General features: G+C 46.5%; 2 protein-coding genes across 2 annotated transcripts; one reads left to right on the plus strand and one right to left on the minus strand.

Moving 5' to 3' along the window:
* Positions 1 to 5826: 5826 nt before the first annotated feature.
* On the plus strand, positions 5827 to 9201 carry nim1kb (NIM1 serine/threonine protein kinase; the record flags this gene model as incomplete). The annotated part of the gene is made up of 3 exons (XM_080017700.1): positions 5827 to 6100; positions 6690 to 6958; positions 8440 to 9201. 3 exons carry the CDS (start codon positions 5827 to 5829, stop codon positions 9199 to 9201), a joined length of 1305 nt encoding a protein of 434 aa, XP_079873826.1.
* A 3110-nt stretch (positions 9202 to 12311) lies between these two features.
* Positions 12312 to 13795, minus strand: LOC307243618 (growth arrest and DNA damage-inducible protein GADD45 gamma-like; the record flags this gene model as incomplete). The annotated part of the gene is made up of 3 exons (XM_080018482.1): positions 12312 to 12743; positions 13338 to 13545; positions 13647 to 13795. 3 exons carry the CDS (start codon positions 13793 to 13795, stop codon positions 12630 to 12632), a joined length of 471 nt encoding a protein of 156 aa, XP_079874608.1. The 3' UTR covers positions 12312 to 12629.
* Positions 13796 to 14722: the final 927 nt, after the last annotated feature.

Below are 14722 nucleotides of genomic sequence, written 5' to 3' on the forward strand. Positions count from 1 at the left end.
TTTATAATATTTTTATTTATTAGTATTTAATTTAATTTATAATTAATATAATTCATGGTGACAGTTTGGTTGCTAGTATTGGCGGTTGGTGTAAATATCCCTTGTGCTGATGAGCAACTCCTTATCTATCTGTCTGTCTGTCTGTCTGGCTGTCTCATTAGATGCATCAAAGCCCCGTCTGTCTGCTTATGTGCGTCTTTCAAACACGTCAAATGTTGATTAGATTTGATGAGCACAAATCACCAGATTTGTGTCACAGTTACTCACAGAAGGACCTCCACCACCACCAGAATCAGCTGAAATGGACGGAAACCTGTTTAAATGGAAGAAAACATCATGAATACAGAGCGATCCCACAGCAACACATTATCCTCCATCTCTGCAAGCTTGTGTCGCCTGTGAGCGCCGCGTGCGCAGGCAGGGATTAACCGCGCACGCCTCTTCCACAGAAGCTCCAGTCCTTCCAGGAGGAGAAGAACAGGGAGATTGAAACTCTGCGTCAGAGAATCAAGTATTTGGAGGAGCGTGCTCGGCGTGGAGACGGCGGCACCATGATCCAGTCCAAGAGGAGGAAGACTTAGCTCTCCACTCACAGGCCTGAAACGGAGAAATACACACTATTTCTTATACCATACATCCGTTAAATAACAATTTTATTCAGTTTTCTTGAGTTCAGAAGCCCCATTTTTCACTGTGAAGTTGTTACATGTCCTGTGTTACAGGATATTTATTTATTTATTATTGATTTGTACATACATACAAAAAAGTAAATACTCTTGCAGGTTACCCCTTTAACAGGTCCTTAAAAAGTCTCAAATTTTCTTGAATTCAGGTTCACAAATATTAGTCCTTTGAAAGGCGATTTTGTCTTATTTTGAGTTGATTTACCTGATTTCAACATTTGATAAACGTGATATTCATTCATATATATTGTTTTGTTGTGAAAATGAGTTTGAGTGAACATTTATATAAGCGCTAAGCCTTCCCCTGAACCTGATAATAATTTGTCTGAACAAAACATTTGAAAGGTAATCAATGTAACTCCCTGATTCCTGGAGACCCGCTGTTTAATGATGAAAAAATATATATTTTTCTCAATAAGAGTTGGTGTTCCAAAATATAAAATGTTCTAATTTGTCTTACTCAAAGTGACAAAGAAAACAACTACATCAACCAACCCTATTCCCAAAGTGTGTGTGTGTGTGTGTGTGTGTGTGTGTGTGTGTGTGTGTGTGTGTGTGTGTGTGTGTGTGTGTGTGTGTGTGTGTGTGTGTGTGTGTGTACGTACACACAGGAATAGCTTAGCCAACAATTGTTCAGACTCACATCTGTCTGTCTGCACAGTGCCAGCACGCACACGCAGAGGGAGAAACAAGGTGGAATCTGGAAATGCACTACTTTCGGGTGCAAGACTGGATGTGGCTGCCGTTAGTTCCAATATTGTTTTCGGAAAATCTGTTTTCCATTTCTGAAAGGGCCCCGTCAAGTGTGTGGAGCAGGGATGTTTTCAGAGGCTGGGGGCGGGGGCGACGGTGCGATCATCAGAATCTGTACGACCCACAGTTGAGAGCACAACACCTTCCCCGAGGTTCTCCTTCTTCTTGGCGGTTGTGAATCATCCCCAGCATGCGCCTGTCAAGCCATCATCTTTACGGGTGTCTCCAGCGACGCAGCAACAACCTCACAAACAGTGCACACGGCTGAGATCTCTGATAGGGTAGTCAGAAGACGGTCTTCATTCTCAACGATGGACCTTGTCACATCATTCTGGCTTGTCCGGCGAATTTCAAGCAGTCTTTTTGAGACAAGGGACATCGTACTTTTACTGACACATTGTGGTGACAGAAGTTATACAGGGAACTAGAGAGGTTGAAAGAGTTTTTTTTTTTCTTCTGGCACATGGCCCACCCTGCATGGCCTATAACAATAAAGATATGGATCTAGCATGTTTCCTTTGAAATAATGCTTGCACGCCACCTCGTACTCATCACCGATGCACCATCATAACACTGGCTTACTATGTTGTCAGTACTGTAGCCAGTATCAGAAATATGTCTTAATATTTCAGTGGACCTGGCATGAAGCTGTGGGACCACTCATGGTGGTCTTAAAACGGTCTCAAGTCTTAAATTTAATTTGTTGAAACCTGCAGAAACCCTAATTAGAACCATGTTTGCCAGTGTTTCAATTATCTTATTTTAAATATCCTTAGGTGTGTACTTGCCACTTTTAGATATACCCTTAGCAATACCAGCTGGCTTGTCGTAATTCTCTAAGGTATATGCAAACTTTCCAGCCCCACACAGGTGAGACAGATGCATGCATCCCGCAGAAGAGAGTACTACAGCCACGGTCGCGCGTGCGGTACCAGGCAGGATTGAATGATCACGGTATGGGATGGTGCATCAAGTTCGCTGACTGCGCCAGGTGGGGCTCAGGCAGCCAAGAGAGAGGGAACTGCTCTGGGACAGTGCTTGTGGAGTGTACAGGGGCTGCAGCCTCTGATGTGCTAGCAGTGGCATCGCTTAGGCTTGCTTATAGGCTTAAAAAAAATGATTAAAAAAAAGAAAATAGGTCGTAGTGTGGTGTCCGTTCGTGCGTGGAACAGTAATAATTACCGATTGGTGGGGAACTATTCTCTGCATCTGGGGAAGGGACTTTGGGTAGCGGTCTGGCTCAGTCTGTCCTTCGTTGAATAGATTCGAGTTGATGCAAAAGGACTGCTGATGGAAATTCGCTAGGAGCTAAATCTGATGCAAAGCATCTCCTCTCTCTGAGATGACTGTTTTTGTACATGATCCCTCACAAAAATAAGTGTAATAAACAAAAACCTGACTTAATTTAAGGTTACATTTAGAACACTAATTTGTTCCTATCTATAGACGAGTTAGAGCAGTGGGCGCTGTGTGTGCTTTTACTTGCTTTGCCTTTCTTGCCTTTGCCTTGTGTGTGTTCTCTCTGAGCCATCAGAGTTCATAGTTGTCATAGCAACGTGCCTCCCCCTCGGCATGCTCCGAGAGACACTGTGCAGCAGACGGGTCGGCTTCAGAGCTCTGTGTGTCTGTGCCTGAAGAGGGGTGGGAGGGGTGCTGGGGGTGACTTTGGACATGGGCTGAAGTCTGCCCACCCAATCAGAAGTTAGAAACGGTACTTACTGGTCTTTTCTGTGCTTTTTTCCCATTGGCTGGGAAAAAAAAAAAAAAAGTTTTTCTTAACTTTTGATTGGGTGGGCAAGACGCACGTTTGGGTCGGCCGAGCCCGCCCCTGCCCGTAGCCACCGCCGACCTTGTCCTGCGCAAAGGTCTTAATCCAATCAGACGCCCAGTCACTACACACGAGGCTGGCAGCCGTAATGAGACCTAGGCCGTAATGAGACCGAGGTCTTAATGAGACCTAGGCCGTAATGGGTAAAATAGCTGCTAGGTTAATTATAAAACCTTGCACTTAAAATAATAGTAAGTAAAGAAAAAAGAAAACAAGCATTTTTCACATGTTATCGACCCGCCAATTTATATACTCACTCATGGTTAAAAGTGCTTTTCATATGACTTGGGATCAAACAATCTCTCTCCCTCTGTAATATTACAAATTATAGTTGATTTATACTTTATTTTCCCTTGGTGGATAATGCATGTCTGTCACCTGTGACCTTCTAAACCTCAGGTGGATCCGATCCTCTGTGACATTGAATTTGTGAGCATTGTCCTCAACCGTTGGCGTTGTCACTCATGCTAATGTGAAGTTTGTACGGAGCGGCTGCTGAGGTTCGAGGCCCCTCCTGAGATTCCCTTCACGAGGCCGGTACACCTGAATGGACGACGGCACACTGAGATTGATGACATCATGGTGTGTAATCTGTTTATTTTTGGTGTGCCGCCACCATCCGAGGAGGGCAAGGAGCGCTAATCTCAATGGGAACATTGAGTAAGAGCGTTGCATAAGGTAATCCCTGCAGCCCAGGAATGAGCCGGCCACTGCACACGGGCGAGGGCGTCTCGCACACAGTGTGGTTTGTTGGTAAAAGGTATAGAAAGTCTCCTCTTTGGTCACAGAGCAACCCCCTCCCGGGTGTCAGAGCGGCTGAATTCGCTTGCGATCTCTTCAGACTACACCTGGACCCTACTTGCACTAAGCGGTCTACCCCATCATTCTTCAATTATTCCTTAATTGTCGAACATACGTTCATTAGAAAAAAATTAAAAAACAACTCTCCCTAACCAGAGTACTACTAGTACTCTGGTTCTGCTTGTTTCTGGAGAATTTTTAGCTGGCTGTGATTTTGACATGCTGACAGTTGGTTTGAGATTGTATCAAATGTATTGTAAGTCATTTTGAATAAAAGTGTCTAAATTACAATGTAATGTTATGTACATAGTATAACTATTTTCTTCTCATATAAGCTTGTAATGTACGGTGCATCTTGAACCTGTATGTTCCTGCACCGGTCCAATTACATTAGTTGTTTGAAAGGCTTGGCACGGACCTCAACAGAGCCTGGATTAGAGTGCATGACACCAACTTAATACTTAATCTCAAGAGGGAGAGGGAGACAGGAGACAAAGATAGAGAGGTGAGGGTGTCGCCAGGGAAACCTGTGCTGTCTCTGTACAGACCGCAGCTTTCCCGATAGCACACACACACACACGTTTCCACCGGGTGCGCTGGTCCAGCCATGTCCTGGTTTGCAGGGGTGGCGGTGTCGGGGAGTGGGACAAAGGTGTAGAGTCACCACTGCTGCACCTGCATGCAACTGCTGTGTAGGGTCTGCAGTGGATCCTAATGCTCCATGGATTCCATTGCTCTGGATTGCAGAGAATCGACTTGGTAAGCGCATGAAAACAGGACTTTCAACTTAAAATGAACCTTACTAACGAATGGAAAAATTTAATTTATATTGATTTAAAGCTAAATACATACACATCTGTGTGCACGTATCACACCTGTTTGACTGCACTATTGCAAACTGCAGTGTCACTGAAACTGGGGCAGACTCTGACATGTTCAGTTTTCTAGTTTATGTCACTGCTGGAACAGCAACGACATATATAATTAATAACAGGTATATTATGGACTTCATTTAAAAATGTTTAATCAATTATATCAACTAACTGCTATAGCATCCATGCACATTCGATGCTTTAATAACCGTAACTGAGTATACTGTAAATGAAGGGAAGAAATGGTGATGCATTTTAATGCACATAAGCCATAGAACCTCACATTTTGTAATAGCTATTTTCTCCTCTTGGAATACTTTTTGAACTAGCACACTTTAAATATCTAGTAAATTTTAGCAATAAATAAACCATAAGCTTACTTTTACTTGAGTAATCTATTAAGGTATTTTAGTAGTTATATAAAAAGAATACTAACTATTCACCACCCCAACTTCTATTGAAAATCCTTATTTGTGAAGAGTATAATCACCAGCGTCCTTTATAATTTAGTGTACAGCGTATTGGACAGCATACACACCTCCAGCCCTTGAATGTATTAAAAGTTTCAGCACTCTGATAGATCCAGTCATCGATATTTCTAAAGCAAAAACTAAAGTAACTGTTAAATATGTTAAAAAAAAAAAAAAAAAGTTAAAAGTATAGATATTTGCTGTGGAGTTTCAAGTCTCTGAAGCCTAATACGAATATATATATAAATATATATATATATAAAGATTTTCTTGAAGTACAGAACAAAGTGTTTCGTGTTTAAAGCTCTGTATACTGTAAATATCACCGTTTTAAAAGCACTGATTCAGAAAGCGCGAGTCTGTTTCACCAGCTGTCAAATTATCCCTGAAGGTGAAACGATGGCCAGCCCGCAGTAGAGATGCCGCAAGGCCAGTACCAGGTGACCTGCCCCAAACGGCAGCTCAGCCTCTGCAGCCTGTCGGACAGATCCTCCACCGGGACCGAGGACGAGGAGAGCGAGGAGGCGCCGGAGCCGACCCCGCTGCAGAAGCTCACCAGGGCCATGTGCAAGGACGAGAAGACCATCAAGGAGCTGGTCGTCGGCCGCAGGGTGGGCTTCTACAAGATCCGTGGCGAGATCGGCTACGGAACCTTCTCACGGGTCAAATTGGCCTTCCACGCTCTGACCAAAGGTAGAGGGAGCCGCTGTTCCCTTTTTTTTTTTTACTGAAATGCTTGTTGATGGGGGAGGGGGCCAAAAAGTACTGCTGCTCTGGCTACAAAAATTGAAGATAGTAAATTGCCCAAAGTTGTAAATCGTGTGTGATCGTATGATGGACTAGCATCATATGGTCGGTGCCTAATGTCCACTGGTGGATAGAATAAGCCCCCCCCCATGAGGACAAGTAGATATAGAAAAGGATGGATTTTGGATATTTGATTGATTAATGGCCATTGGATGGATTGGTGGCTATTGGATATTGAATGGATTGGTGGATTTTGGATGGATTAGTGGATATTGGATGGATTGGTGGCTATTGGATTACATGATGGGCTGGTGGCTATTGGATGGATTGGTGGCTATTGGATGCATGGCTGTTGGATAGCAGATGGATTGGTAGCTATTGGATGGATTGGTGGCTATAGAATGGATGGCTATTGGATGGTGGATGGATTGGTGGCTATTGGATGGATGGCTATTGATGTTGACACCTTCTGCACTTTGGCACATTTGACCTCCACCCTCCTCTCATGGAAATCCCTCTCTTGCCTCACTACCAGACAAGGTGGCCCTGAAGGTCCTGGATAAGACCAGGCTGGATCTGCAGGGTCAGCGCCTGCTGTCCAGGGAGATCTCCACCATGGAGGGTCTGCAGCACCCCAACGTGGTCCGCCTGTATGAGGTGGTGGAGACGCCCAGTCGGCTCTACCTGGTGCTGGAATACGCCGGAGGAGGAGACCTTCACACCAGGATCTGCGATGACGGCAAGCTGTCGGACAACACCAGCAAGGTCGCCTTCGCCCAGATCCTGTCTGCCATCAAATATCTGGTGAGTGTACGAAGAAATTATTTAATTAAAAGAAACAATAGTTCCCAATAGTTCCCTTTTACTACAAATTTTATGCAAGCTTTTCAACTTAAGACTCACAGTTTTCATCACGGTTTTAATGAAGGGATTGCACCCTTGGAAGATTGGATACAAAAAGTCAGCCAAAAAATAATCACAAACTCTTTTTGATGACACGATATCTTCAAAAACAGCTCACAATACACAAAAAGCCTTAATTTTGATTCCTTAACAAATTTGCTCCAAACTTTTAAAATAAACATTCTAGGGAAAATGTCTATATCTGTCTCATTTATGCACATTTTGGAGATTTTATAATGAAGATTGGATAAATCCTGTAGGTTTTCAGGAGTTTCTTGGTGTAGGGGGGCCCCAGTGTTTGTCATTCACCATCATTTTCTGTAGGTTTAAATCGCTGGGGTCAACTTGATATGTTTGATTTGAAAAAAAAAAAGATTTTAAGAGTTTTACGCAGATCCAGCCTCTTTTCCTCTTAAAGTGCACCAGATTAAATGCATTTAAATGTTAAATGTCCTCTGACATGCGTCTAACGTGCATTTAATAATGTGCATTTAACATGCATTTATGCAGAGGACGTCAGTTGAGTAGGCAGTCCTTCCATGTGGCCCAGGACACATTTGCATTTACACTGCTCAAAGAACGTGGCCATATGTGGCCCAGACCACCTCCGGATGCGGTCTGAGCGATCGGATCTCAAACCGCATTGAGGACGCATTGGGTGCGTTTACACCCGGCATTAGAGCTGTCCACTTGTGATCGGATCACCACAGACGCATGTTAACACCAGGCGTAAACGGGGTCTGTATCCAAAGCTTTGCTCCTCGTGCTTAAGAGAGAGAATGGAATATGTTGCACACGCCGACAATAAATAAACGTAAACGTCGTCAATTCATGATACTTTCTCATCTCTTAATTGTAATACTTAATAAAGTATTATAAAGTACAATATTATAATAAGTAAGTAAGTAATTCTAAGTATAATATAATAAAATAGTAAACAAGTAGAAGGTTTCAAATAGATCGCTATCAGCGATGGGTGATTGTCCCCAAAAACCCTGTTCGGAGCAGCCTTATCAAAAAGAGAGACTGCTGTTCAGGAAGACGCTCTTTAAATGACGGCTGATGTTGAGGGAAGTCTAATGTTCCAAGGTGGACAATGTTGACGTCAAGCTGCTTTACCTTTGTGTTATCACTTATTTGGGAAGACCTACAACGTACCAAAACTTTGTTCGGGGCGACACAGCATCCCATTTCAACTTTCAAAATGGGTTCCATTCATGTGCTCTGTTTACAAATGTTTAATTTCTATGAATAGCCACATTGCTTGCGATCTTACCGGATATGCATTCAAAAAACACTGGCATCGTTAAATAGTTTTGACATATTTGGAGACCACTTTTGAAATGCCAATCCAACTCACTCGTGTTTCGGTGTGTGTGCAGCACAAGAACAACACCATCCACCGCGACCTGAAGGCGGAGAACGTCCTGTTCACCAGCAGGGCCTGCGTGAAGGTGGCCGACTTTGGCTTCAGCACCCGGTTGCCGAACCACAGCGACGCCCTCGACACCTTCTGCGGCTCGCCCCCGTACGCCGCCCCGGAGCTCTTCAGGGACGAGTGCTACCTGGGGCCCCCCGTGGACGTGTGGGCCATGGGGGTTCTACTGTTCTTCATGGTGACGGGCACCATGCCGTTCCGGGCCGAAACCATGGGCAAACTCCGGCACTGCGTCCTGGACGGCAACTACACCATCCCCCCGTGGGTGCCCGGCCCCTGCCAGCGGCTGATCAAGGGGATGCTGAAGCCGCTCCCCTCGGAGCGCTACGCCGTGGACCAAATGTTGGGCTGCGACTGGCTCCTGCCGGTGGAGTTCCCCTGGTCCCTGGTGCCTCCGAAGCCCCGGAGCCCGCTCCGCCTGCTGGACACGGAACCCAGGGAGGAGGAGGATGAGGAGGAGGAGGAGGAGGTGAGGGCCGGCTTCGAGGAGCTGGGCTTCTCCGCGGAGCACCTGCGGAACAACCAGCTGAAGGACAGCCGGAGCCCCATCACCGGGGTGTACCGCATCCTGCTGCACCGGGCCCAGAAGAGGCGGGGCTACGACACCGTGCCTGTGGTGCGAGGGATGGTTCGAGACCCCAAGAGGGAGGGCCTGCGGGCCTACAGGGGCCTCAGACACACCTCCAAGCTGTGTGTGCTCTCATAGCGGGCCCCTACCGAGGTGCACCACCGCAGCTTCACTATTGGACTCTTTCTTTCGCTTTTTAGGACTGTTGCTTTCAGAGCGGAGAGGAAGGTATTTCTACATTATGTTTTGAATACCAATGAACTTTGTGAGGGATTTTCACTGTCTGACCTTTGATAAATCATTGTGCATTCCTTGGAATCACATTTTCCTGTCTTTAAATATGTGTGTTTCTGTATTTAAGTCAAAGTGCCTCTCGAGGAAACAACACGCATTCGATTCCTGGGTTCAAACAAGTTTGTGTCATGTCACCACAAAACTTATATTTGTTTGTGCTGTATACGATCATTTCAATTCTGAACTTGTTGGTTTGGTATTTGAGGCTACATTAATACTTGATTTCAACTTTTGATTCATTTCATTTTTTTTTTTTCTAAGCCGCATAGAATTGAACAAGGTGACTTGAACGAGGCGTGTCCTTGTGTGGTTCGGTAGGTGGACTGAAAAACGACTCTGGTACGGGGGCTCTGCCGCGAGAGGAAAACCCACGTACTGTTCAGCCTGGTGCTGCTGGTTGAATGCTGAATAAATGATTTCACATGTATGATTGAGGTGTTTCGATGCATTGTCTGTGAATGAATTCGGGTCAGGTTTACAAACCATGTTTAAATGGAACAAGATGGACCTCATCTGTTCTCATTCAGCAGTGGTGGAAGAAGTAAAAAGTACAAATCCCCTGAAGCAAATTGAATCAAGTGAAAGTAAATGAACCACATTGGCATTTCTACTTAAGTAATATTGTAAAAGTACTTGCTGTTAAGTGTACTTAAAGTATTAAAAGTGAAAGTACTCTTCACATCCAGTGTATGTGGATACGGGTTGACGCCTTTGATATGTATACTTATAAATATAAATCCAGATTTATTTATCTTTGTCAAAACTATAGAACTGCAGTTGTGTTAGAAAAGTAAAACGGTAAAAACTACAGATATTTACTTTGAAATGTATTGGAATACAAGTCCAAAGTCTCCCAAACGGAATCAAGTAATAAAATAATCACTTGAGAAGGATCAGTACTCCGGCTATAGCTGGCTATTCTACATGTCAAAACTAAGCGACAAAACTAAATAACTCGACCCAATCTGGCATTTAAGGGTCATTTCTTTATTCATCCCTGGGGTGAAAATTCTGGCGTTACAGCAACAACGGTGCAAGTCAAGAAAGAATTCAAAATAAAATATGTGGAGATCTCGAAAAATAATATACAAAACAAGAACTTGGACAAACTTTAATAATGATCAACTCTTACAATTACACTAAAGTAAATCATAAATTACAGTGTCACAGCATCCCATAATAATGTGGCTTTACAGTAATAACAGCTGTCCTAATGATAACAACACTAAGGATAATAGTACTGATGGTAATAATAGGTCACAAAAACTTTTTGTCAGCGGCAAAAAGGCGCTTGCAGGTCAAGAAAGGGATGAGTATGTAGGTAAATCGGAGATTAAAAAATAACGTACTGTATGTACACGTCCACCCATAGAGGTTGCACGGAGCAGCACTGCGTTGACTAGGAGTGATGAGCCCACTGTCGTGCTAAAGTAAGAACGGGAAGCAGCGCTTTAGTAATAATGTGCAACGGCACCACAACACTTATTACGGAAAGTAATCTGCTGCAGTGACCTTAATTCTGAATTGCTATTTGTTGTATTGTTGTGCATTGGTTCACACGTGCGCAGAGTATAAAAACACGTGCAACGTATAAAAAGTAGTTGTGAATCGGTTCTTTTTTGTGGAGGCCTATGATTTACATAGTGCTTTCACTAGTGCTTGCCAGACTGCAAGTTAATAGGAGGCAGCAGCAGCAGCAGCAGCAGCAGCAGCAGCTGCTGGCCGGACACCAGATGATCTGCAGGACCCCTGTGCAAACCAGACAGAGAGAGAGAGAGAGAGAGCAGCCGACTGTGGCCCCAATGGCCCCCGTGGCCCCGCGCTGGCTCCGCCCAGCTCCACCCTCCAGACGCCCCCACCTGCAGCAGTGGGCAGATGGCGCGGCGTGGCTGCAGAGACATCTGCCGGCCAGACAATGGGCTCTGTGTCCGGGCCCGCGCGGCTATTGTGCGTCCTGCGCGCACGCTGAATGGAGGGGACCCGAAAGGGGGGCGCGGGGCCACGGCTTGAACAACGGCGCGCCAGATGACAGGTCCGCGCGCCCGCTATGCAAATTAGCTGAGCTCCAAACTTTTGTTCGGTTTCACTTCCCCCCCCCCCCCCCCCGCACCGAACACCCCCCCCCCCCCCCCCACACACACACACACACACACACACACACACACTATGATTACACACACATACACATAGTATAACTACACACAGATACACACACTACAACCACACACACACACACACACTATAACTACACAAACACATTGTTGTGAATTGAAAACACTTTACACCAAAGAATTATTCGTTTTATGTTTTATTGAATCAGTTCATTTACAATTTCTAACAATTGTTCAAACTGCACAAGTTTAAATCTGGCAAATCTTTACAACAGTTCTTCCAAACACCAATAATAGTTCTCAAGTCAAGTCCTACATTTTTTTTTTCTTATTTCATTCATATTCTATTGTCATATCCTTTAGGATTTTCATAAATTAATTGTGTTCTATTTTAGTTTTTTTTTAATCAATATCTTTTTTTTTTTTTTTTTAATTCAGTTCTAAAGTTAAACCTTTGGAGAATTCTGGAAAGTGGAAAACAATTCCTCAAGTTTCACTTTTTTTCAAATTGTTATATATTTTTTCTTATTTGCACCAATAATTAAATGATATTGGTACTTTTCTTTTTTTTTTTAAATCTTTTTCTTCTTTTTTTTTTCTTGTCGTTGTTCAACTTCTAAAGTGAAACCTTTAGAGAATTAAGACAATTCTGGAAAGTGGGAAACATTTTCGCCGATTTAGCAACTCAGCTGTGGTGGTCGCTCAGCAAGAGGGCCTTTTAAAAAGTCTCTTTTTAAGAAAGCCTCTTCCTCCGCACCGCTTCATCTCCTACTGCGCGTGCGTCAACGGGCGACGCCCCGCGGCGCGCGGAGCGCGGCGCCGCGGCGCTCGCTTCTTCTCCTTTCTCTCCAAACCTCATCCGCACAAAGAATGAGGGTCGATGTGTCGCTCCCGTGGCATGCCTGACCTCGTTCACATAAAGAAGGAGGGTCATCTTGGCATGGACGGAGACGGGAGACGACGGCCACGGGGGGCCGCGCGGGGGCAACCCCGGCCGGGGGACGGGGCCCCCGGCGCCGCGCTGCCCGGACGGGGAAGCGTCCGGGGGAACGGGTGGAAACGCTGTCATCCTGCTCAGTAGGATGAGTGTTTCCGTTTGAAAGGAAAGCTTGGCTCCTGGAAGCCTCACAAAACCGGAGGGGTTGGGGGGCCCCCCGGGGCTCAGCGCTCGGGCAGGGTGATCTCAGGGACCCAGTCGTTCAGACCGCGGCTCTCCTCGCAGAAGAGGTGCAGCTTCTCCAGAGCAGGGTCCTCCCAGGAGCCGTCGGCTGGGTTCTGCACACGGGAAGGAAAACGTTAGTTCAACATGCTCGAGCAGGGCCCTTTCTGGCTCTTTGGGGCCCTATGCAAAATTTTGTTTGGGGGCCCCTATTTTATGAAACTATGTTGGGGGGGATTCCAAACCCTCTAAGGTGGTGCGGGGGCATGAATTTAAACATTTAAATGCATCAAGCTGGTGCATTTTAAGAGGAAAAACCCTGATCTTATTTATTATCAAATTCAAATCAAACATCTCAAGTTGACCCCCAGCGATTTAAACCTACAGAAAATGATGGTGAATGGGAAACACTGGGGCCCCCCCTACACCAAGAAACTCCTGAAAGCTTAGAGGATTTACCCATTCTGCTTTATAACATCTAAATGCGCAGAAACGAGACAAATGCTGCATTTCCCCTCAAATGTTTACTCTAAATGTTAGGGACAAATTTGTGAAGGAATCAAAATGAAGGTAAACGGAACTGAACCAACTAACTAAACATAAAACATAAAAATATTCAGGGACCCCCCCCCCCCCAGCCGTGGTGGCCGGGAGGGCCCTATCCCCACAGGTGCGCCTCGGGGTCTCGGTGGCGGCAGGGGGGAACCTACCGTGATGAGGAGGCAGTGGGCGTCCTCGAACTCCCCGGCCTCGTCGCCGATGATGTCGGCCAGGCGCTGCGTGTCGCTCACCCTGACGACGCCGATGCCGTTGTCGAAGCAGAAGGACTGGATGAGGGTGAAGTGGATCTGGAGGGCCACGTCACACCCGAAGCCCTCGTCCACGGCCAGGACGCAGAAGGACACGCTGTCCGGGTCCCTGTGGGGGGGGGGGGGGGGGGATGCGGAGGGTCCGGTTAGTGGGTGAGTGGGTGCGTGGGTGGGTGGGTGCGCGGGTGGGTGCGCGGGTATCGTACTTACAGGTTCATGACTTTGGCGGACTCGTACACGCCCACGGTGAGACAGGCGTTGTCCTTCGCGGAGAGCAGCGCGTCCCCCAGCGCGGCGCCCGCGCAAGCCCCGCGCTCGCCGGGCTCCTGGACGGGGGCGGATACCTCCTCGAGGGTCATGGCGGCGAAGAAGACGCGGGGAGAAGGGAGTAAATCCTCAGAGAAGCCGGAGCAGAAGAAGAAGGAGGAGGAGGAGGAGGAGAGTGGCAGTGGCGGTGCGCGTCGGAGGAGCGTCCGGACGGTGTCTCCCGAAACGCGCAGCGCGCCCCCCTTTTATGCGCCGGGCCCCGGCTCGTGCGCTGCGCGCTGATTGGCCGCGCCCGCCGCTGCGTCGGTATCGTTGGTATCGTTTGTTTTCGTTGGTATCGTTGGTATCGTTGGTATCATTGGTATGCAAATGGTCATTGTCGCCGACGCCGCGGCTCGTGGCAGATTGATGGGGGTCACGGGGCCACGCCCACCCCGCGGCCGGAGGAAAGTCATCTGGACAACCTGGAGGGGCGAGCGTGCGCGCAAATCACATCTGCAATCAGGCCTTTGCGTCATTTTTATTTTATTTTTTTAACATTTTAAAAAGTTGCACTTGCGTTGTGTGCGTTTTGTGACGATAGACCGGGAAACAACCTGCAGGCCTCACCACCAACAGGAGGGGAAAATAAAATAAAATAAGATAAAATAAAATAAAATAAACAACATTATCACCTGTTTTTCATCCTGTCAACAAACTTTATTGCGCTTTACTGAACTGTAGGTCACCGTGTTTCTAAATGAACAAGTTGTACAATAATAAAACCGTGTTTTTAATGGTGAGAGTGCATGTTTTGTTGACACGTGCACGCAGGGAAAGTGTGCAGCGGGCGTCCCTCCCCCACCCACCCCCACCCTGCTGCAGGGAGGGCAGGTGTGGGCGATGCCATCTGTAGCGGCGGAGCCGAAAAGCGGCCTCCATTGTGCGCGCAGAAGCCTCCATTATCACGCGCTCCATACGCATGCAAATGAGCAGCGCGTGCCAGAATGCCCGGTCCACGCGGCACGATCTGCGCCTGC

The sequence above is a fragment of the Zeus faber genome, assembly GCF_960531495.2.
Source record: "Zeus faber genome assembly, chromosome: 17".
In the NCBI taxonomy this organism is placed as follows: Eukaryota; Metazoa; Chordata; class Actinopteri; order Zeiformes; family Zeidae; genus Zeus; species Zeus faber.